The 24,783-nt window shown below is 38.6% G+C and overlaps 1 protein-coding gene across 2 annotated transcripts; it reads left to right on the forward strand.

Moving 5' to 3' along the window:
• Positions 1-2,583: 2,583 nt before the first annotated feature.
• On the forward strand, positions 2,584-23,083 carry LOC131984171 (deoxyhypusine synthase-like). 2 transcript variants are annotated; one of them, XM_059349063.1, is made up of 9 exons: positions 2,584-3,239; positions 6,340-6,504; positions 15,779-15,900; positions 16,082-16,178; positions 17,321-17,407; positions 18,253-18,358; positions 19,704-19,807; positions 20,885-21,010; positions 22,128-23,083. In XM_059349063.1, exons 1-9 carry the CDS (start codon positions 3,048-3,050, stop codon positions 22,206-22,208), a joined length of 1,080 nt encoding a protein of 359 aa, XP_059205046.1. In that variant the 5' UTR covers positions 2,584-3,047; the 3' UTR covers positions 22,209-23,083. The 2 variants fall into 2 exon arrangements, with proteins under 2 accessions (XP_059205046.1, XP_059205047.1); XM_059349064.1 differs by lacking the exon at positions 2,584-3,239 and adding an exon at positions 5,669-5,685.
• The last annotated feature ends 1,700 nt before the right edge of the window (positions 23,084-24,783 follow it).

The following is a 24,783-nucleotide window of genomic DNA, read 5'->3' on the forward strand; positions in this document are numbered from 1 at the left end:
TATATAAAGAGATTGTGATGAAGAATCCTCATAAATGCCACATTTGTTATGTTATAGTTATTCTTTTGTTTGTTGTTAAAGTCAAAATAGTGCAAATTGAAAATAAAGGTTGCCATGGAAACTAGAACTTTCCTGGAGTTTGTGCTTGTTGCCTAGCAACAGATTGGAGTCAAAAAATGCAGATTAAACAAGCAAAATATAACGCGTGGTGAGTTCAAGTGTTCCAGAGGTGATGGTAGGAAGATTTTGTTATCTCAAAACCAAGATTATAATATGTTGTTTAATTTATTATTATTATTATGATGATGTTAGTTTTCAGAGTGGGTTTGCTGTGAGTGTAACGTTAGATTTCTGAAAGGTTTAGTTGTAGTTTTAAGGTTAATTTTAAAGTAGTTGTAGTTTGTTTATTGTGGGCAGGTATAATAATGTTACATATGTACAAAATACACAGTTAGAGAGCTGTTAGGAATATCCAGAGTGTTTTAATATTTTATATTTGGGGTCAACTTGAGTCTCTTTTACTAGCACACTCACAAGAAACTTCATCCCAACCCCGAGAGCTGTTATTATTGTTATTTACATTAGAAAAATAAGAAGTGATGAAGTGTGACGCTATAGTTTCATCTCCTGAAATATCAAGAGTGTTCAGTTTTCTGTGCTTCAGTTTCATGAGAGTGACAAAGAAAAAGGACCTCATTTGTACTTAAATTCCAGATTACGATGATACTTTTACTGCTCATTTAGTTTTAGTGTCAGTTTTACCTTTAACCCTCTATGGTACATTATGATGCCAGTTAGGAAAAAAATGTCTGGAGTGTTTTTTTGTCTTAAAATAGACTAAATAAACATAATCTGAAAATAAAATTCCAGAAGTTTTTGGGGTTTGTTGTCCGTAGGCAACATTGTACCATAACGGTGCACAAGGGAAAAAGAAAGTTTGGTAACGCTTTATATTAAGGTCCTTGTAATAACCATTAATTAACAAGTAATAAGGCCCTTGTAAGTCCTTACAAGATGCTTATTAACATTATTGTGTGTTTATTTTATTTTATTTTATTTATTTATTTATTTATTTTTATTATAATTTATTTTTAAATTATTTTTATTTTTATTTTTTATTTTTTTTATTTTTTTATTTTTTTATTTTTTTATTTTTTTATTTTTTTATTTTTTATTTTTTTATTAAATTATTTTTATTAACGAATAAACAAAGAAAAGAACAGTGGATTACTTATTAGGAGCCACAATATGAAAACACAATTCTAGACAACAAAGACTCAGAAACATATTTAGACATAATGTAAACACAAATAACATACAAAGAATAATATAAAGGACAACCACAACAACAAAAATGAAAACAACAATACACCAGTACAAATTATTGTGTGTTTATAAGCTTATATACGTGTTAATAATGGCATTATAAACACCCATGACCCACCCATTATGTCTTTGCCATGCCTTTATAAATCTTATTTTGTTTGCTTATTGATATTAAAATATACTTTATTGCTCATCTATTATAAGTTAACTATAAGTTAACTATGCTTTTTGCAACTACCGGATCTAAAGCGAGAACAATGCCTTATTACTTGTTAATTAATGGTTATTAAGGACCTTATTATAAAGCGCTACCAAACGTTTTTAAAATTAATTTCAACATAATTAATTTAATAAACGTGTAAAAGATTCAGTAGCTTCAACAGGGAAAAATACATAACATTTTAAATGTAAAAACATTATAAAAGGAACTTTTTTAACCGGTTTCTTGTCTGAATGTTGCCTGTAGGAAACATTGAACCATTGAACCAACGACCCATTGAAATGAATGTCTTCAACAGTCTGAGTGGATGAAACTATCAGAAATTAAGCTTTACTCTCCTACCAGGAGGAATAAATGTTTTTCCAGATGGAAAAGGGTCAGAAAATGATGTTTTGAGTGATTTTTTTGTGGCGCAAAATGGCAAAACTGTTTCCTTTATACTCTTCCCTCTTTTTTAAAGTATCACATCACTCAAAAACATGACTTGTAGAAATTTGACAGGACAAAAATGGGGGCAACACCGACCATAGAGGGTTAAAATATTTTTGCAAAGATAAACTGTCAGCTGGCTGTAGCTGGAATAAAAACTGCTCTGGCACGTCTCTGATTTAACCCTCTGGAGTCCACTCCAAGCAGCTTTATTACAAGTTTCAATGTCCAATTTAGTGCAACAACCCTTTTACAGCAAAGGTAAAAAAAAAAAAACACCTCGACCAAGTGTGAGTTTTTGCAGTTTGCATTCAGCATTTTTAATGCAATATTTTGGCTTTAATGTTTTTTGTGTGTTTTTGTCATTTTTTGTGTGTTTTTTGTTAAAAAAAAAAAAAAATTAAGTATGTGTTTTCGGTGTGTTTTTGTCATTTTTTGTGTGTTTTTTGTAAAAAAAATTTTTTTTTAAAGTATGTGTTTTCGGTGTGTTTTTGTTGTTTTATGTGGGGGCTTTTTGTAAAAAAATGTTGTTTTTCATGTGTGTTTTTGTGTGTTTTTGTTGTTTTATGTGGGGGTTTTTGTAAAAAAATAAATAAATGTGTTTTTCATGTGTGTTTTTGTAATTTTGTGTGTTTTTGGTATGTTTTTGTGTTAAAAATGTTGATCCAGTAAATCAAATATAGGTCATATCAGTGAGGTTGTGCTGAAAACAATAATACCAACACGACATGGGGAAAACTTTTAAAGTTTTTCATACAGGAAGAATGAAAAAAAGGAGTCAAAAAAACGACAAAATAGCCTCAAACCCCAAAATGTTAATAGAGTGAAAGCCAATTTATTATGGCTGATATTGGTCAGTGGTAAATGGGTGGGACCTTTTTTTAATCAGTTATCAGGAGTAGCAGTGCCTCTGGTCTGACTGCTCCTTTATCTGGACTCTGCTCACCAGAATGCTTCATTTTCACTTTTCTTTCATGGGAAATATCTCGTTTTCCTCCCAGTACTGGAGCTGTTTCTATATTTACAGGCCAACTGAAGACAGTGCTGTTTAATTATTGTCCTTTCAGACAACATGGCGCAACATGTCCACCCACTAGATGGAGATATCTACAGGAAGACCTCCCCCATGCCCAAGGGGACCCCAAAGGTCAAAGGTTACGACTTCAACCATGGAGTGGACCACAGCGCCCTGCTCAGGTCCTACTGCTCCACCGGCCTGCAGGCCACCAGGGTCGGCCTGGCCATCCACGAGATCAACAGCATGGTGAGATGGTTTTAGAAAGGTTAGCATAGTTTGGGATTGTTCATTAGTTTTAGTTTTGTTGTCATTTTTTGTTTTCAAATTAGCTAACTTCTTGGCTAAGTATCGAGCTAAGTAGCTTGCTAAGCTAACTACTTAGCTAACTTCTTGGCTAAGTATTGAGCTAAGTAGCTTGCTAAGCTAACTACTTAGCTAACTTCTTGGCTAAGTATTTAGCTCAGTAGCTTGCTAAGCTAACTACTTAGCCAACTTCTTGGCTAAGTATTTAGCTAAGTAGCTTGCTAAGCTAACTACTTTGCTAACTTCTTGGCTAAGTATTTAGCTCAGTAGCTTGCTAAGCTAACTACTTAGGTAACTCCTTGGCTAAGTATTTAGCTAAGTAGCTTGCTAAGCTAACTACTTAGCTAACTCCTTGGCTAAGTATTGAGCTAAGTAGCTTGCTAAGCTAACTACTTAGCTAACTTCTTGGCTAAGTATTTAGCTCAGTAGCTTGCTAAGCTAACTACTTAGTTAACTTCTTGGCTAAGTATTTAGCTAAGTAGCTTGCTAAGCTAACTACTTAGCTAACTTCTTGGCTAAGTATTTAGCTAAGTAGCTTGCTAAGCTAACTACTTAGTTAACTTCTTGGCTAAGTATTTAGCTAAGTAGTTTGCTAAGCTAACTACTTAGTTAACTTCTTGGCTAAGTATTTAGCTAAGTAGCTTGCTAAGCTAACTACTTAGCTAACTTCTTGGCTAAGTATTTAGCTAAGTAGCTTGCTAAGCTAACTACTTAGTTAACTTCTTGGCTAAGTATTTAGCTAAGTAGCCTGCTAAGCTAACTACTTAGCTAACTTCTTGGCTAAGTATTTAGCTAAGTAGCTTGCTAAGTAGCTTGCTAAGCTAACTACTTAGTTAACTTCTTGGCTAAGTATTTAGCTAAGTAGCTTGCTAAGCTAACTACTTAGTTAACTTCTTGGCTAAGTATTGAGCTAAGTAGCCTGCTAAGCTAACTACTTAGCTAACTTCTTGGCTAAGTATTTAGCTAAGTAGCTTGCTAAGCTAACTACTTTGCTAACTTCTTGGCTAAGTATTTAGCTCAGTAGCTTGCTAAGCTAACTACTTAGGTAACTCCTTGGCTAAGTATTTAGCTAAGTAGCTTGCTAAGCTAACTACTTAGCTAACTCCTTGGCTAAGTATTGAGCTAAGTAGCTTGCTAAGCTAACTACTTAGCTAACTTCTTGGCTAAGTATTTAGCTCAGTAGCTTGCTAAGCTAACTACTTAGTTAACTTCTTGGCTAAGTATTTAGCTAAGTAGCTTGCTAAGCTAACTACTTAGCTAACTTCTTGGCTAAGTATTTAGCTAAGTAGCTTGCTAAGCTAACTACTTAGTTAACTTCTTGGCTAAGTATTTAGCTAAGTAGTTTGCTAAGCTAACTACTTAGTTAACTTCTTGGCTAAGTATTTAGCTAAGTAGCTTGCTAAGCTAACTACTTAGCTAACTTCTTGGCTAAGTATTTAGCTAAGTAGCTTGCTAAGCTAACTACTTAGTTAACTTCTTGGCTAAGTATTTAGCTAAGTAGCCTGCTAAGCTAACTACTTAGCTAACTTCTTGGCTAAGTATTTAGCTAAGTAGCTTGCTAAGTAGCTTGCTAAGCTAACTACTTAGTTAACTTCTTGGCTAAGTATTTAGCTAAGTAGCTTGCTAAGCTAACTACTTAGTTAACTTCTTGGCTAAGTATTGAGCTAAGTAGCCTGCTAAGCTAACTACTTAGCTAACTTCTTGGCTAAGTATTTAGCTAAGTAGCTTGCTAAGTAGCTTGCTAAGCTAACTACTTAGCTAACTTCTTGGCTAAGTATTTAGCTAAGTAGCTTGCTAAGCTAACTACTTAGTTAACTTCTTGGCTAAGTATTTAGCTAAGTAGCTTGCTAAGCTAACTACTTAGCTAACTTCTTGGCTAAGTATTGAGCTAAGTAGCTTGCTAAGCTAACTACTTAGCTAACTTCTTGGCTAAGTATTTAGCTAAGTAGCTTGCTAAGCTAACTACTTAGCTAACTCCTTGGCTAAGTATTTAGCTAAGTAGCTTGCTAAGCTAACTACTTAGTTAACTTCTTGGCTAAGTATTTAGCTAAGTAGCTTGCTAAGCTAACTACTTAGCTAACTTCTTGACTAAGTAGTTAGCTTAGCAAGCTACTTAGCCAAGAAGTTAGCTATTATAGTAATACAAAAAAAAAATTCTTCTTAAAGTATGAGAGGTAAAATGGAAATAATAATGATCTGTTGTTATCAAAAACAAGATATTTAAAGAATACTTGGAATATTCAATCATAAAATAAGTTGATATCAAAAGATAGAGCACAGAAACACACAGCAGCATTAAATAACATGAAGGGAATGAATGAGGGTCATTTTAGACCATGTTGTACATTAGAAGGGTTAAAACAGCGACATGAATAAGATCAACAGACTGGTGAGTACACCTTGAGTGTCTATGTTAAATGTTTTGGTTGTCATGTATTTCTAGCTTTTAGCTTTTATAAGATACGAACACCCAAACAGCTGCATTAATGATCACATTCATTGATTAGACCCGTCTCTCTAACCCAGCTATTCTCAACCTTGGGGTCGGGACCCCAATTGGGGTCTCGAGATGATTTCTGGGGGTCGCCAAATCATTTTGGAAGTCAGCTCTGTCTCCACTGTGTTAAAGTGTTAATGTGTTATTGGTCACTTAATGTCTTTTTTTGGTCATTTTGTGGGGTTTTTTGTTTGTCATTTAGTGTCTTTTTTGGTCATTCTGTCTTTTTTTGATCATTTTGTGGTCAATTTGTGTCCTTTTTGGTCATTTTGTGTCTTTTTTTGGTCATTTCGTGTCTTTTTTGGTCATTTTGTGTCTTTTTTTGGGTCACTTTCTGTCTTTTTTGGTCATTTTCTGTCTTTTTTTGATCATTTTGTGGACAATTTGTGTCTTTTTTGGTCATATTGTTTCCTTTTTGGGTAATCTGAACTGTGTGTGTGAGATTGTGTTCAGTGAGCGGGGGTCGCAGACAACATGGATGTTAAATTGGGGGTCGCGACTCAAAAAGGTTGAGAACTACTGCTCTAACCGACTCCACATCCACAGATCGAGAAGCGTCAGCAGCCGTTGCAGGTGGTGAACGGACATGGAAACGAGGACCCGTCCACCTGCCCCTGCCTCATGAGCTGCACCATCTTCCTCAGCTACACCTCCAACCTCATCAGCAGCGGAGTCAGGGAGACCATCCGCTACCTGGCAGAGCACAGAATGGTACAAACCTCCACCACTAATGAAGCATTAGCACCACGTTAATACCCATCATATCCATGTTTTGTCTTTTTGAGTGTGCTTGTAAGAGCCCACTATCTACTCTCCACCCGGCTTCTTCTCATTTCTTCTTTATGTTTCGTCCGTGTTGTTTTCTGGTCGACTACTACTGGTCGACTACTTTCTGGTCGAGTTTTGCTCTCACAAACACTAAAAAGGTATCAAATGGACCGGCTCGACTATGACAAGTGTAAATTTGTCACTTTTTCTTGTCAATTTGACAATTCTTCTCTTTAAATTTGTCAATTTTTTTTCTCATAAATTCGTCACTTTTTTCTTGTAAATTTGTCACTTTTTTCTTGTAAATTTGTGACTTTTTTCTTGTAAATTTGACAATTTTTTTCTTTAAATTTGTCGCTTTTTTTCCTCATAAATTCGTCGCTTTTTTCTTGTAAATTTGTCATTTTTTTTCTCATATATTTGTCACTTTTTTAAAAATTCATTTTAGTTTAGTTTTTATTAGTTGTAGTTTAGTTTTTATTAGTTGTAGTTTAGTTTTTATTAGTTGTAGTGTAGTTTTTATTAGTTGTAGTTGTTTTGTAATGGGGTATTTGTTGGGTCCAGATTCAATAAGGTCACAATAAATGTTTCCTTTATTTCCTTTGTCTGATCCATCTCAGCCCCAATAAGTTTATTAAGTCATAAAACCAGATAGATGAAATAGATTTCATATCAACCAAAAAGGTTTACGGATGAAAAAAGTTGACAAAGACGGAAACGAAGGACAGAACGAACGAAGGCCCTTGTAAGTCCTTACAAGATGCTTATTAACAATATTGTGTGTGTTCTGCCCTGTATGTCTTTAATATGTGAAGAGTTTAAGTTAATTGTTAAAATGTATTTGTATTGTTATTTCCTTAAAAAAGTTGGTTGAGCTTTTACTTTGAAGGTGGAAAGAAACAGGAAACAGGAAGTAGGAAGTAGAAAGTAGTGAAGGCATGAAAACAGAGAATAGAGCATGACTGCAGTTGTCAGGTTTCTCTTAATTAATCCAGCGCAATCTTCCATGCGAATCCTTCAGAAAGCAATGGCTGTAAGTTGTGGATGTTCATTACATGTTTGATGATTAATATTGATGACTTTTGACAGACATTTTTGTAGGTTTGTTCATGTATAATAACTTTGTGTGTGAGCCTATAAGATTACTTTGCTGTCATAATTCATACTTTGATATGTTGTCTTTGTTACTTACAGTGTTTATACTTGCCTGTTGTACACCTTATTTATCATAGTTAATCGCAGATATTACATTATTTACAATATTTACATATTTCTGTCATAGCAGTCTATTAAGCACATTTTTGTACTTTCTTTCTAGTTTTACTCCGGTTCAATATGTCATCCTGACTTGACCTGCTGTTAAGAAGTCATTAAAGGAGCAAGGACGCTCACTTCCTGGCTCTTGAAAAGGAGTTTGGCTGGCTGTTTATTTATGTTAACACTTTGGAAGTAGAACACATAAAGAGAACAGTACAGTAAAAAGCCATAATATAAGAAGGTTTCATTCGCTACAGTTATGGAAGCCCATGCAACAGATGAAGAAAAAGGGTCATCAGTGTCCAGCTCTAAGTACACATCTTCTTCCAAAGCTTCAGTAGCCAGCGCTGCTGCTAAAGCTAGAGCCAAAGCCGAAGCTGCTCGCACCAGGGCCACATTTGCACAAAGGGAGTTGGAATTGAAAAAACAGAGAGCCAAATTGGATTTGGAAAAAGCTACATTAGAAGTGGATTTGGAAGCTCTAGGACTGGAAACAGCAGCTGCTGCCGCCAATGCAGAGGCTGAAGTTTTAGAAGCTGCAGCAGGGACAGAATGTGAGGATATGCGCAGCGCCAGGAGTGGTGTCTCTCCTCAGATAATAAGACAACGAACTCAGGCATACCTGGAACATCAGTCTCAGGCCAGCTATAAACCTGCCACACCCCCTCCAGATATACCTCCCTCTCTCAAAGAAATACCACAGTTAAAAATGCACGAAGCCCCTGTGTTAAGCCCTGCATACAACTGTGATGTCATGCTGGCGGCATCGAGAGAGACACAGCAGAGTGAGTACCTACCTGCACCTCAGCATCCTAGCTCACACCGTCAGCACCCCCAGTCTCCCTTAAAAACCTATCAGGAGCAGGGCTCTCCTTCATACAGAAATGCAAGCTATACAAACCATTGTCCAAAGAACGACAAACAAGATTCTTCTTCTGCTCCATCTGCTGACATGATAGACTTTGCCAAGTATCTCGCTCGCAGGGAGTTGGTAACCACAGGTCTCACGAAATTTGATGACCACCCTGAGAGCTTCAGAGCATGGGAGTCCTCCTTCTTTAACACCACTCAGGGCTTGGAGCTAACAGCCAGTGAGGAGTTGGATCTACTGGTAAAATGGCTAGGAAAGGAGTCCTCCGAACACGTTAAAAGATTACGTGCTGTCTATATTACCAACCCTAAAGCTGCACTTGAGTTAGCATGGACAAGACTACAAGAGTGTTATGCCACCCCCGAAGTCATAGAGAGTGCTTTATTTAAGCGGCTTGACAACTTTCCTCGTCTCTCTTCAAAGGAAAACATTAAGCTAAGAGAACTTAGCGACCTGCTCATGGAGCTACTCTCAGCTAAAGAGGACGGATATCTACCTGGGCTGAGCTACCTTGACACACCTCGAGGAATTAACCCCATCGTTGAAAAGCTGCCACCAAGCTTACAAGAAAAATGGCTCTCTGTTGGCTCACATTACAAAGAACAATACAGGGTTTGCTTTCCTCCCTTCTCGTTCTTCGCTGACTTTGTCAGGAACCAGGCGAAAGCCAGAAATGATCCTAGCTTTATTTTGACAAGCAGCAACCGGACTCAGTACCGCAATGAAAGGCCCAGTGCAAGGCATGATGGTTGGAAGACAGCTATATCTGTGCATAAGACGGATGTGTCAACAACCGGAGATTCAAGCTCAGTGCACAGAACGGAGACAGACAAGAACAAGTACTGTCCACTCCATAATAAACCTCATCCCCTGGAGAAATGTAGAGCCTTTAAAATGAAGCCACTCACAGAACGCAAGAAACTCCTGAAAGAAAACAGGCGTTGTTTCAAGTGTTGCTCTATTACTCATATGGCCAGAGAATGCCCAGTGGAGCTGAAATGCAATGAGTGCGAGAGTAATCAACACTGCACAGCCTTACACCCAGACACTAACTTCTCATCTATGTCTCCTGCGACGGAATCAGACACAGAGCAGCAAAACAGCTCTCCTCCAGAGGTGACTTCTAGGTGCACTGAGGTCTGTGGGGAAGGTCTCCCAGCACGATCTTGTGCAAAGATATGCTTAGTGCGAGTATTCCCTCAAGGACAACGAGAACGGTCAGTCAAAATGTATGCTATCCTTGACGACCAGAGCAATCGCTCGCTGGCCAAATCTGAGTTTTTCCAGCTCTTCAATGTCCGTGGTAGCCTCGCACCTTACCTGATGAGGACCTGTGCTGGAACCACTGAAATGACTGGAAGGAAGGCAGTCGGTTTTCAGATAGAAGCATTGAATGGTGACGTCTGTTTGGACTTACCCCCACTCATCGAATGTAATGAGATTATGAGCAACAGATCAGAAATCCCCTCACCAGAGGTTGCTCGCTCTCATGCTCACTTGAAATCTGTGGAGCCTTACCTCCCAGAGATTGATCCTGACGCACAGATTTTAATCCTACTGGGGAGAGACCTCATACGTGTCCACAAGGTGAGACAACAAATTAATGGGCCCCACGACTCCCCTTTTGCCCAGCGTTTGGATTTAGGGTGGGTTATAGTAGGAGAAGTTTGCATTGACAGTGCCCACAAGCCCACTGTATCTGTCTTCAAGACCAACGTCCTGCAAAATGGAAGACCATCCATTCTGACGCCTTGCCAGAAGCACGTCAGTGTTAAAGAGAAAGCAGGCTATGGCGGGGAGCGCAGGAACTGTACCACAACCCATCTGTCCAGCAATCCTGCTCCTGGTGTCCCTGCTAAAGACAAACTTGGACAAGATGTGTTTGAGAGAACAAAGAACGATAACAAACCTGCCTTGTCGTTTGAGGATGAGACCTTTCTGGAGATCATGCAGGCAGAGTGCCGGAGAGACGAGCAAAACAGTTGGATCGCCCCTCTACCTTTCAGGTCACCTAGACCTCGCCTTCCAAATAACCGTGCTCAAGCCCTCTCCCGTCTCCACTCCTTGCGACGTACGCTGAACAAAAATCCTGAAATGAAAGAACAGTTTGTTGCTTTTATGGGAAAGCTCTATGACAACGGACATGCAGAGGAAGCACCCACTCTCCACGAAAACGAAGAATGTTGGTACTTACCCATTTTTGGAGTGTACCATCACCAAAAGCCGGGTCAAATACGAGTAGTGTTTGACTCGAGTGCTCAGGAAGATGGTATCTCGCTCAACAGCGTCCTGCTCTCGGGTCCTGACCTGAATAACTCCCTACTCGGAGTACTGCTCAGGTTCAGAAAAGAAGCTGTTGCACTGACAGCCGACATTCAACAAATGTTTTATGGTTTCTTGGTGAGAGATGACCACAGAAACTTCCTAAGATTCCTCTGGCACAAAGATAACGATCTGACTAAGGAGATAGCAGAGTACCGAATGCGAGTGCATGTGTTCGGGAATAGCCCCTCACCTGCGGTGGCTATTTACGGCCTTCGAAGAGCAGCCCAAGCAGGTATGCAGAACTATGGATCTGACTCATGCCACTTTGTCAACAGACACTTTTACGTAGACGATGGGCTCATCTCCCTCCCAACTGAGGCTGAGGCAATCGATCTTCTCAAGCGCACTCAAGCTTCACTGGCAGAATCAAATCTGAAGCTGCATAAGATTGCTTCAAACAGCGTCACAGTCATGCAAGCCTTCACACCTGGAGACTTGGCAGCAGGCCTTAAAGACTTAGGCCTTGAGGAAGAGGCTCTCCCTGCACAAAGAAGCCTTGGTTTGTGCTGGAACATAGACTCTGACACTTTCACATTCCGGGTAGCAGTCAGCGATAAGCCGTTCACTCGACGAGGAGTGTTATCTACAGTCAATAGCCTCTTTGACCCGTTGGGCTTGGTTGCACCAGTGACGATCCAGGGACGAGCATTGCTCAGAGAACTTTCTGCTGACATTCATGATTGGGACACAGAACTCCCTGCAGACAAGTTCATCAAATGGGAAACATGGAAAAAGTCACTCCATGATTTGAGCAGCCTCCATCTTCCTCGCTCGTACATACATCAGTCCCTCTCCAACGCCACATACACTGAGCTGTGTCTTTTTTCGGACGCTTCAAACTGGGCCATAGGAGCCGTAGCTTACCTGAGGGTCATCACCACAGATGGGCAGTGCAGAGTTGGTTTTGTGCTCGGGAAGGCAAAGCTAGCCCCTCAACCAGAACCCACTATCCCACGCCTTGAACTATGTGGAGCTGTGCTGGCCGTTGAAATGGCGGAACTGATTCTCGACGAGCTTGACCACAAGCCAGAAGCTGTCAAGTTTTACTGTGACAGCAAAGTTGTCCTTGGATATATTCATAACGATTCCAAGAGATTCTTTGTATACGTACATAATCGTGTTCACCGCATACGCCAGACAACTTCTCCACAGTAGTGGCACTACGTGCATACGGATCAGAATCCTGCTGATCTGGCCACTAGGTCTGTACCTGCATCACGACTTACTGACACCATGTGGTTTACTGGGCCAGAGTTCATTCACAAACCACTCCAGCCTGAAACACACGAGTCCTTCGAACTAGTGGATCCTGAGACAGACGTGGATGTGAGATCTCAGCTGACCACCCTTGCGACTTGCATAAGTGAGGGTAAACTTACCTCAGAACGGTTCCAGCGCTTCTCCACCTGGGAATCTCTGCTGAGAGCAGTTTCCTTCTTGATCCACCAGACTCGTTCCTTCAGGTCAGACCCCTCAGCTACATGCAAAGGATGGCATCGATGCAGCAAACTTCGCACTCTGGAAGAGTTGGAAGCGGCGAAGATGGTCATACTCAAGTCTGTTCAAAGGGATGCTTATCCACACGAGTATGCTGCACTACAAGAGAGCCAAGCCATCCCAAGATCAAGTGCAATCCTGGATCTTGATCCTTTCATGTGCGATGGTCTATTGCGGACTGGAGGACGTCTGAAACATGCATCAGTCAACCCTGAGGTAAAGAATCCCATCATTCTGCCAAAACAAAGTCATGTCACAAGATTACTGGTGAGTCATTACCACACCAATGTGAAACACCAAGGGCGACAATTCACGGAGGGAGCAGTCAGGGCAGCTGGCCTGTGGATTGTTGCTGGCAAGAGACTGATATGTTCAGTTCTTCATCACTGTGTCACATGCCGCAAGCTGAGGGGCAAACTCGAGACCCAAAAGATGGCCGACCTCCCACCGGAGCGTCTGACCTCATCTCCACCATTCACATATGTGGGTTTGGATGTTTTTGGTCCCTGGAATGTGGTCACCCGACGCACAAGAGGTGGAGCGGCTCAGAGTAAGCGATGGGCTATACTCTTCACATGCATGAGTACCAGAGCTATACATGTGGAAGTTATAGAGTCCATGGACACTGCCGGTTGCATCGACGCCCTGCGTAGGTTTTTCGCATTAAGGGGGCCGGCTAAGCAGCTCAGATCAGATAGAGGTACGAACTTTGTTGGAGCCAGTTCTGAACTGGGCATGGGTCGAGATGATCCAAACCAAAACAACATACACAAGTACCTTCACGAGAATGGCTGCACTTGGGAATTCAATCCCCCACATGCATCCCACATGGGGGGAGTCTGGGAGCGCATGATCGGCGTAACCCGGAGGATTCTTGACTCCATGTTGCTGCAAACCAGACATTCTCACCTGACTCATGACGTGCTCTGTACTCTGATGGCAGAGGTGTCTGCTATCGTCAACGCTAGACCATTAGTCCCCGTCTCCTCCGATCCCTCTTCGCCAATGCTGCTGACGCCTGCTATGCTTCTAACCCAAAAACCAGGAGTACTTGCTCCAGCTGGCAGCTTCAATGAAAAGGATCTCTTCAAGTGTCAGTGGAAGCAAGTACAGATCCTAGCAAATGAGTTCTGGTCTCGATGGAGAAATGAGTATCTCCACACTCTCCAGCCAAGACGCAAGTGGCGCACAGCATGTCGGAACCTGCAAGTTGGGGACATCGTGCTTCTCAAACAGAGCCAAGTGCCTCGCAATGAGTGGCCTATGGGTCTGATCACCTCCACCCTCCCAAGCAGTGATGGAAAGGTCCGCAAAATCGAGGTCCGGACAACATCGCAAGACAAAGTTAAGACATTCTTAAGGCCTATCTCTGATGTTGTCTTACTTCTGCCTCAAGAGGGTCAAAGTTCAAGTAAGGACGGTTAAGTCTTGAGTGGCATCAGTAAATGCCAGACGGGGAGTGTTCTGCCCTGTATGTCTTTAATATGTGAAGAGTTTAAGTTAATTGTTAAAATGTATTTGTATTGTTATTTCCTTAAAAAAGTTGGTTGAGCTTTTACTTTGAAGGTGGAAAGAAACAGGAAACAGGAAGTAGGAAGTAGAAAGTAGTGAAGGCATGAAAACAGAGAATAGAGCATGACTGCAGTTGTCAGGTTTCTCTTAATTAATCCAGCGCAATCTTCCATGCGAATCCTTCAGAAAGCAATGGCTGTAAGTTGTGGATGTTCATTACATGTTTGATGATTAATATTGATGACTTTTGACAGACATTTTTGTAGGTTTGTTCATGTATAATAACTTTGTGTGTGAGCCTATAAGATTACTTTGCTGTCATAATTCATACTTTGATATGTTGTCTTTGTTACTTACAGTGTTTATACTTGCCTGTTGTACACCTTATTTATCATAGTTAATCGCAGATATTACATTATTTACAATATTTACATATTTCTGTCATAGCAGTCTATTAAGCACATTTTTGTACTTTCTTTCTAGTTTTACTCCGGTTCAATATGTCATCCTGACTTGACCTGCTGTTAAGAAGTCATTAAAGGAGCAAGGACGCTCACTTCCTGGCTCTTGAAAAGGAGTTTGGCTGGCTGTTTATTTATGTTAACACTTTGGAAGTAGAACACATAAAGAGAACAGTACAGTGTGTTTATAAGCTTATATAAGTGTTAATAATGGCCATGACCCACCCATTATGTCTTTGCCATGCCTTTATTAATCTTATTTTGTTTGCTTATTGATATTAAAATATACTTTATTGCTCATCTATTATAAGTTAACTATGCTTTTTGCAACTACCGGATCTAAAGCGAGAACAATGCCTTATTACTTGTTAATTAATGGTTATTAAGGACCTTATTATAAAGCGTTACCGACTTTTCTAAGTGTTTCGGCAAACGGTTTTCAAATTATTAGGCAAAAACACGCCAAAAAAATCCCCCCAATGTTACCCTATGGAGAGGCTAGAGTGGATGACATCATCACTAGAGTGGAGAGGGAGAGAAAAATGTGACAAAAATTAAATTTGGAAACCGCAAATGCCACTCTACAGAAATAATTTATAGATATAAACGTAGTAAAATGTGTCTTCTCCCTCACATTGGTGTGGTAAAGCTGTCAGAGTTCTAGTTTGGGCGTAGGACGCACAGATGATCCACCAACACCACCCACAGCCCCATAGACCGCCATGGGGAAAGGGAGGGAACATTTCTGGAGAAAAGCAGAGCTACCAGTTTCTTCTAATCGCTCTAAAAAAAACAATTTCTTCATTTTTCTTCACCGAACACATATGTAGACGTTCAGAAAGAACTGAGGATGCTCAAAGTGAAGAACTGAGGATGCTCAAAGTGAAGTCGGACCAATGATAGGAGCTACGGTTTGGACTATAATGCTTTCTGTTTGAGGGGTTCTTTCAACCATACCAAGTATCCCGATTTGGCTGGGAAAGTCCCTTATTTTACCCTTCTTTCCCGCCGTCCTCCCGTATTAGTATTTTCTCGTAAATCTCCCAGGCGGAGTAAAAAAAACCTAAAAAAAACATTTCCAATCTGAGCTCTGTCACTAGCTTCGTGATATTATCATTATCTCTAAGCCAGAATCATCAAAATTACAAGAAAAACAGTCTTGAAGTATTTCACTCTATGTGTAATGCAGCTATATAATATACGAGTTTCACTTTCTGAAATAATTGACAAAAAAATATTGAACTTTTTCACGATATTCTAATTTTTTGAGATGTACCTGTGTATTTCTCTACAGGTGGATGTGTTGTCGACCACAGCTGGCGGTATCGAGGAGGATCTGATGAAGTGTTTGGCTCCGGCTTACATCGGAGACTTTTGTATGTCCGGCAAAGATCTGTGGGACAAAGGCCACAACAGGTCAGAGAACATTAGATTAGTAGAATACGAAACCTTATGAATCTGTCTGAAAACAGTGCATAAACGAGCTGAGCCCCTTTAACAGCCTTAAAACTCTCAACTGCTTTCTTTCTAAGTGATAGTAAACCGAATAGCTTTTTATTCACAATAATTCAGTTTTCCTGTGTGTCTTTGTCTGCAGGAATGGAAACACTCTGGTGCCTGAAGAAAACTATGAAAAATTTGATGCGTGGCTGAGACCGATCCTGAAGCAGATGCTGCTGGAGCAGGAGACTCAGGTGTTTGGAGCAAGGTTATTATAGTTAACTAACGAAAAAACCAAAACTAGAATTAAAAAAACGTTTTCGTTAAAATAAAAATAAAAACTAGAGTTTAAAAAAAAAGAAAAGATAACTAACTGAAACTGTATTTTGTGGTTACAAAACTAACTAAAACGAACTAAAATTATAGTGAAAAGGTCCTTCGTTTTCGTCTTTGTCAACTTTTTTCATGCGTAAACCTTTTTGTTTGATATGAAATCTATTTCATCTATCTGGTTTTATGACTTAATAAACTTATTGGGGCTGAGATGGATCAGACAAAGGAAATAAAGGCAACATTTATTGTGACCTTATTGAATCTGGACCCAACAAATACCCCATTACAAAACAACTGAAACTCATAAAAACTACACTACAACTAAGCATTTTACAAAAATTAAAAACATTTTTTTTTTAATTCTCAAATTTACGAGAAAAATAGTAACAAATTTACGAGAAAAAAGTGCCAAATTTACGAGAAAAAAATGCCAAATTTACAAGAAAAAAGTGACAAATTAACCAGAAAAAGTGACAAATTTACAAGAAAAAAGTGACAAATTAACCAGAAAAAGTGACAAATTTACAAGAAAAAAGTGACAAATTTACAAGAAAAAAGTGACGAATTTTTGAGAAAAAAGTGACAAATTTAAAGAAAAAAATTGTCAAATTTACAAGAAAAAAGTGACGAATTTATGAGAAAAAAATTGACAAATTTAAAGAGAAGAATTGTCAAATTGACAAGAAAAAGTGACAAATTTATGGGGGAAAAGTGACAAATATACAAGACAAAATTGACAAAAAGGCAACATTTATTGTGACCTTATTGAATCTGGCACCCAACAAATACCCCATTACAAAAAAAAACTAAAACTAATAAAAACTAAACTAAAACTAAAGCATTTTCCAGAAAATAAAAACTAATTAAAACTAGCAAACTCACTCTAAAAACTAACTAAAACTAACTGAATTTGAAAACAAAAAAATCACAACGGAATTAAAACTAAAACTAATGAAAAATTACTATAACCTTGGTATGAAGGAGTGATTTACATTGCTGTTCTACCCTTTATCACTGTTGGTGTATTTATTATATTTATTTATTCTACATCAACTTCTATCAGGGCGTTCGCTGGACTCCGTCGAAGATGATCCGTCGTCTGGGGAAGGAGATCAACCACCCTGAGTCGGTGCTCTACTGGGCCTACAAGGTGCTTCAGCATTAGACTGTTAGGGCGTTTTCACACCTGAAAGTCCAAACCAAGGTCCGAACCAAGGTCTGTGTTCTGTTCCATTGTCTGCATTTGGTCCTGTTGGTTTTGGTTTCACGCTGCAAAAGGAATAACGACTTTACAAGATAATTCTACTGGACACGTCATCTCCCTGTGGACTATCTGGTTCATTTTGTTTTGGTTACGCTGCGTTGTTAGGCCGGCCGCCATCTGACCTCAGAGTTACTTCCTTAACGTGTTTACACTAAATTAATCCAGGAGACACCTTTTACCTGTGGTGATACTGCTGCTGGTCTTTAGCTACCAGCAGCAGCAGCTTAATGAGCAACATGTGAGAGAGCTTGGTGTTCACTAGATGAGCCTCCTCATCATGAGAAACTGTATCACCGTCGACAGGAGAGGAGGAGAAAACGGTTCGCAATCCTGCCAGTTATGGCAAAAAACTTCTGTCATTGATACGAAGGTCCGAACTATAAAAAAAGTTGTTTTCACACTGCAAAAGGTTGGGACCTTGGTTGGTTTGGTCCGGACCGAGACCACCTCTTTTGGTCGACCAAACTTTGGTCCTTTGGTGCGGAGCGTGGTCCGCGCCACCTTTCACACCTGGGATTTAGGTTCGGATCAAACTGAAAAGTCCTAAAGTCCGGACCAAACCAGATAGGTGTGAAAGCGCCCTTAAACTGATCTGGATCAGCTGGTGGTTTGGTTCCTGATCTGGATCAGCTGGTGGTTTGGTTCCTGATCTGGGTCAGCTGGTGGTTTGGTTCCTGATCTGGATCAGCTGGTGGTTTGGTTCCTGAGCTGTGATCTGCTGTTTGTTCCAGAATAACATCCCGGTGTTCAGCCCGGCCCTGACCGACGGAGCTATAGGAGACTTGTTCTACCTCTTCTCAGCTGACAACCCCGGCTTGATACTGGACATAGTGGAAGGTAAAATAACCTACGTCTCTGCTTCATTAATGAGGTACCAGTTTCTTCTGATCGCTCTAAAAAACTATTTCTTAATTTTTCTTCACAAAACACATATGTAGACGTTCAGGAAGAACTCAGGATGCTCAAAGTGAAGTCGTTTCACTGATAGGAGTTACGGTTTTGCCCAAAATGCTTTCTGTTGGAGGAGAAAGTTTCGCAGTTTTTTGCTCTGTCAGTGGCTTCACAGCAGCAGTTGATTTCAGTTGATTGTTCTGCTCTGATTGGTGGATGCCACCTGGCCCTGGTTGCTTAGCTACCAAAGCCTGCCCCCCCAACACACACACACTAACTGAAATCTGTCAGTTTACACAAACTGACCAGTTTTACACACTAACTGACAAGTTTTTTTCTTTCTTCATTTTGCCTTTTTTTTTCCGTCCTTTTGACTTTTTTCTCATGATTTCAACTTTTTTCTTGTGATTTCGACTTTTTTCTCGTCATTTTGACTTTTTTTTCTCATTTAGGATTTCTTTCGTTATTTCGACTTTATTCTTGTTATTTGGATTTTTTTTTTCTCATTTTGACTTTTTTCTCGTGACTTCGACTTTTTTGTCATTATTTTGACTTTTTTCTTGCGACTTCGACTTTTTTCTTCTCATTTTGACATTTTTCTCGTGATTGTGACTTTTTCTCGTGATTGCGACTTTTTTCTTGTGACTTTGACTTTTTCTCGTTATTTTGACTTTTTTGTCATTTTGACTTTTTTCTCGCGACTTCGACTTTTTTCTTCTCATTTAGACTTTTTCTCATTTTGACATTTTTCTGGTGATTTCAACTTTTTTCTGGTGATTTCGACTTTTTTCTTGTTATTTCCTCATTTTGACTTTTTCTCATTTTGACTTTTCTCTCATTTTGACTTTTTTCTTATTATTTTGACTTTTATCTCTTTTTGACTTTTTCCCGTTATTTTGACTTTTTTCTGGTGACTTCAACTTTATTCTTCTCATTTTTACTTTTTTTTCTCATTTTTACTTTTCTCTTGTGACTTCGACTTTTTCCTCGTTATTTTGACTTTTACTCGTGATTTTGACTTTTTTCTCGTTATTTTGACTTTTTTCTCGTTATTTTGACAGTGTCAGACAGACACACAGACACACACGGACAAACACACACACCAACACCTGGTGTATTATCTTACATGACTTCCTCCTCTTTTTCATTTTGAAAACAGTTTAAATTGTAATCTAATAATGTTTGGGAGAGAGTCACGGGCCAGAGTCAAGCACACTCAAAATGTATTTCTAAATGTTCTAGTTTGTCTCTGTGATGTCAGATTGTCTTCACAATAAGCGTTTGATTCCAGATGTTTCGAAGGTGAACAACCTGGCGGTAGCTGCTAACAGCGTGGGGATGATCGTGTTGGGAGGAGGCGTAGCTAAACACCACATATGCAACGCCATCTCATGGGTAAGAACTCTGCTCTCTTGGATTTGATGTTTGATGACCTCAGCCCAAAATATGTCCTGCAGGCATTTCAGGAAGTTGTAATTGTTTGGATTTTGTTGGGTGAGGTCGAGTAGTAGTGGAGGTATTTTGCCTGCTTTATTATTGCAGCCCATTCAGACAGAGCTGTCCCCTTGTGTCAAAAAATAAATAAATGATTTCCTTTTTCTGCACTGCATAAAGTCACCTTACTGTTATGAGGTCTATTGTTCTATACAAGTGTCCCAGAATCTGTTCCTGTGATGGTCAGTATATTTGAAAAACTCCAAGCTTACAAACTCATTTGGCTCCCACCTAAAGATGTCCCCAGTCCCTAAAGACTAGAAGCTGAAAGTCTTTAGTAAATCTAGTTTTACTGGAGTCACGTTGCTCCGTCATCTCCATGGTTCAGTTTAAGGTAGTAATCTGTCTCATATCAGTCTTTAACTAGTTTTGGGTTTGTCACAGTCACGTAACACAACATGGTTTTATTCATAATGATTTTGGTTATTATCAAGAATGTTTCCATGACTGTAGATGTAAAAATGACAAAAAAAAGGACACAAAATGATCAAAATAGGAACAAATGGACCAAAAATAGATATAAAAATGATTAAAAAAGACCCAAAATGACCCAAAATAGATGTTAAAAAGATTAAAAAAAGATACAAAATGACCAAAAATAGATGTAAGAATTATCAAAAAAGACCCAAAATGACCCAAAATAGATGTTAAAATTATTAAAAATGAAAAAATAAAAAACTGCTAAAAGAATCTAGTTGTAGTCTTGTAAATAGTTTCCCTGCTAGATTGACAGTCTGTCTAAAACCTCAGTGAGACTAGAAACTCTAAACACTAGATGTCTTTAGAGGGGACCAGGTGGGACACCAGAGTTTTCTAGAGTCTTTAACAAATCTTTTCAAACTCTTTTTCTGGAGTTGGGAAAATGTGGTAAATGTCTGGGTCCGGGCTTGTTAGTTCGTCCAGTTCTTCCTCTGTTGTATCTTTATTTAAATACTCTGTAGTAAATTAACTGCAGTTGATGTAACGTTGTGTCTCTAGAGGAGTGGCGCTGACTTTGCCGTGTACGTGAACACGGCTCAGGAGTTTGATGGTTGTGACTCGGGGGCCCGACCTGACGAGGCCGTGTCCTGGGGCAAGATCCGCTCCGACGCCAGACCCGTAAAGGTATTTCAGTAGTTTTTATTTTTTTATTTTGCACAATAACAAGACAAAAGACAAGGATAAAGAGATAACAACAAAAGGAAGGTGCAAGAAACCCAACATTCACTAGTTACAATAGAAACAACTAACTATGAAATAGACAAAATAATAAAAAAGATAATGACACATAAAAAGGAAGCAAAATTATAATTATATTAAAAGTAAAATAAAACAAAAGTGTAGAAATGTGTGTGTGTGTGTGTGTGTGTGTGTTCTTGTACTTCCTACATAGTGAGGACCGGAACACGTTTTTAACCAACAGAGTGAGGACATTTTTGCGAAGTGAGGACATTTTGGCCGGTCCTCACTTCTTTAAAGGCTTTTTTGAGATTTCAGACTTTGTTTTACGGGTTAAAGGTTACATGATAATGATAATTAACTGAAACTGTATTGTGTGGTTACAGAACTAACTAAAATTATAGTGAAAATGTCCTTCGTTTTCATCTTTGTCGACTTTTTTCATACATAATGAAGATGGATCAGACAAAGGAAATAAAGGCAAAATTTACTGTGACCTCTTTTAATCTCCCACCCAACAAATACCCCATTACAAAAAACTACAACTAATAAAAACTAAACTAAAACTAGCAAACTCACCCTAAAAACTAATAAAAACTAACTGAATTTGAAAATAAAAATTCAAAACAAAATTCAAACTAAAACTAATGAAAAATCCAAAAATATAACCTTGCAAGGGAATTTACTGTTACAATGAGGGTCCTCACAAAGATATAAGTACAAGAATGTGTGTGTGTGTGTGTGTGTGTGTGTGTATGAGAGGAAAACAGGATGGAAACTATTAAACTGATCATTCCAGATTATTGATCCTCTGTATTTGAAGGAGAATTGAGAATTGTCTGGTATTAATAAGTATTACATATTAATGCCAAAGTTATGTGTCTGTTCTTGATTTGTTAAATAATTGGTGACCAAATAGATCCTTTATTCATGGATAATGTTTTACATTTCAAACAGAGAGAACTTGTGCCCAGCCTAATTTATTCTGTCCTCAGAATAAAAACTTCTCGAAATTTGTTCTAGGATTTTTTTTTATATTCTGCTTCTCATTTTTGTCTTGCAGGTGTTTGCAGATGCTTCTATTGTTTTCCCCTTGTTGGTGGCAGAGACCTTTGCAGCTCACGCTAATAAGACAGTGGCCTGAAATGTTTTGGAAACACGTTTATTTTGTTGTTCTTTTCTTTTGTAAACTGGCTTTTTTTTTTTTTTTTACTAACTAAGGCAAAATTGTGGGATGAAAAGCAAAATTATAAGATAAAGAGCAAAAATTAATGTACATGGTTTTGGCTTTCTGTATGACAGTTTGAGAATATATATACCAACAAAAAAAAAAGAAAAGAAAAGAAAAACAAACAAACCAAAACAACTCATGTTTGTGTGTCTGGATGGATCTCACACTAACTCAAATGTCTAAAAATAAAATAAACTGCTGTTATTAATAACTTGTTCTTAAGTGTTAAACATAGTGTGTGTGTGTGTGTGTGTGTGTGTGTGTGTGTAAAACTGTCATCAGAATGTATTGAGTGTTTATGGTGTTGTGTGCTGTGTGATTCTGGGTGATTTAAATAAAACTGGTGTGATTTAACTTGACTCTACTTCCTAGTTTTGTACCTAATAGTTGGGTCATCTATAGCAGTTCCGTGACCGTGGAGAGCGAAGGTTGGTTTCTCACTGGATTTGTCATCTATAAGGGTTAAATAAGAAATTGAGCCGGGGTGCCCCTCTCAAAAATGTGGGGAAAATTTTTGAGAGCCCTTAATCCAAAATGGCTACCGTCAGCCAAGCTGGCAATATCTTTTCAATGGTTTGGACCACAGTACTGCATAATACATGGTTTCTGAGACTATTTGGGTCAAGAAATTCATAAATGATGTAAATTTATTGATTTGACCTATTTTTGACCCAAATTCATGATGGCCGCCAATTTTTGGCTCTTTAAATGTCCATTTTTCAAAATCGTCATAGAGCCTTAATATTAGGCTCAAATGAAAGCTCTGCTCATACTGAGTTCAGTTATGGATAGTAAAATTACACGTAGGCTACACAGAAGTCATCAAAGGTCAAAAAGAGGTTGATGAGAAACTCATTTTTGCTGATGTCCTATAGTCTAGCCATAATCCCCATAGGCCCAATAGTAAACCCAGAAATGTTGAGTACCCTAAAGTTTTATTGCAGAAATGTTATCTATAGGCCTAATGGATGGAATTTAACTTGGTTGCTAAAAGTTGCACTTTGGGCAATTTGCATAATTAGCATAATAAGCCAATAAAGTCAAGACACCACAGGCGAATAGGGTAAAAAAATTAAATAATAGATATCACCATGAAACTTTCTCAGTTGATTACTTATGTTAAGATGAGAAAAAAAATGTATTGCATGTTTTTCTGTATTTTAATGTTTAATGTTTAATGTTTAATGTAGCATTCCTTAGCAATGACAGTTAGCTCTTAAAGTTATGTACTTACTCGATTCCTATGGTCTATGTCTAGTACCATCAGGTTGAATGCACTTATTGTAAGTCGCTTTGGACAAAAGCGTCTGCTAAATGACATGTAATGTAATGTAATGTTTACATATGCAAATGTTCAAATATGCTCTCATTTGCATACAGACAAAATCAGATCGTTTGATAAAGTCATGCTCAAAATATTTTTTCCAAGAGTAAACATGTATACTTTGGGGTCTGAGTTGAGTCTGAGTTGGACTCAGACTCAAGAACTATATACAAGAACTGCAAACAGCATGCGCGCACACACACACATGCTTTAAAATAACTATATATAGTATGCATCAGCTGTAGCTGCAGCACATTGAAGGCCTGCAGCAAAGGAAACTACAGCTGCCATGCTGCAAGTCTCAGTTGCACTGACTACTGCAAGTGTGAAGGGGTGAGTTCTGCTTCTGCAACCAATTCACAATACACACAAATAAAGAGCAAGAAGATGATGAGACTGAAGGAAATGAGGACAGAAATGATGAAGATGGTGAAGGCTATTGAGTGGGAATCTGTGGTTGTTGTTAAATATATGTGTGTGTGCGTTTGCATACTATATAGTTATTTTACAGCGTGTGTGTGTGTGTGTGTGTGTCTGTGTGCATGCTGTGTAAAGTTCTGTCTTTTGTTGTATATAGTTCTTGTGGGTTTGTGTGTGTGCGCATGCTGTTATATAGTTATTTTGCATATTGTATATAGTTCTTGTATATAGTTCTTGTGTGTGTGTGTGTGTGTGTGTGTGCTGTTATATAGTTATTTTGCATGGGGCACTTCATCTCTTAAGGTTGGTTTTCACCAACTCATACTCAACTCAGACCCCCAAGTATACATGTTTACTCTTTATCAAACGATCTGATTTTGTCTGCATGCAAATGAGCGCATATTTGATGAGATATGGCCTCATTTGCATATGTAAACATTAAAATACAAAAAACATGCAATACATTTTTTTCTCATCTTAACATAAGTAATCAACTGAGAAAGTTTCATGGTGATATCTATTATTTAATTTTTTTACCCTATTCACCTGTGGTGTCTTGACTTTATTGGCTTATTATGCAAATTGCCCAAAGTGCAACTTCTAGACTATAGGACATCAGCAAAAATGAGTTTCTCATCAACCTCTTTTTGACCTTTGATGACTTCTGTGTAGCCTACATGTAATTTTACTATCCATAACTGAACTCAGTATGAGCAGAGCTTTCATTTGAGCCTAATATTAAGG

Source organism: Centropristis striata, chromosome 13 (assembly GCF_030273125.1).
Source record: "Centropristis striata isolate RG_2023a ecotype Rhode Island chromosome 13, C.striata_1.0, whole genome shotgun sequence".
Classification (NCBI taxonomy): Eukaryota; Metazoa; Chordata; class Actinopteri; order Perciformes; family Serranidae; genus Centropristis; species Centropristis striata.

What these genes read in the sequence shown, in the direction of transcription:
- LOC131984171 (XM_059349063.1), top strand. Translation starts at nt 3,048, where the DNA reads ATGGCGCAACATGTCCACCCACTAGATGGAGATATCTACAGGAAGACC. An exon ending in TGGGACAAAGGCCACAACAG is followed by an intron (nt 15,901 to 16,081) that starts GTCAGAGAACAT and finishes CTTTGTCTGCAG; the next exon opens with GAATGGAAACACTCTGGTGC. An exon ending in GATACTGGACATAGTGGAAG is followed by an intron (nt 18,359 to 19,703) that starts GTAAAATAACCT and finishes GTTTGATTCCAG; the next exon opens with ATGTTTCGAAGGTGAACAAC.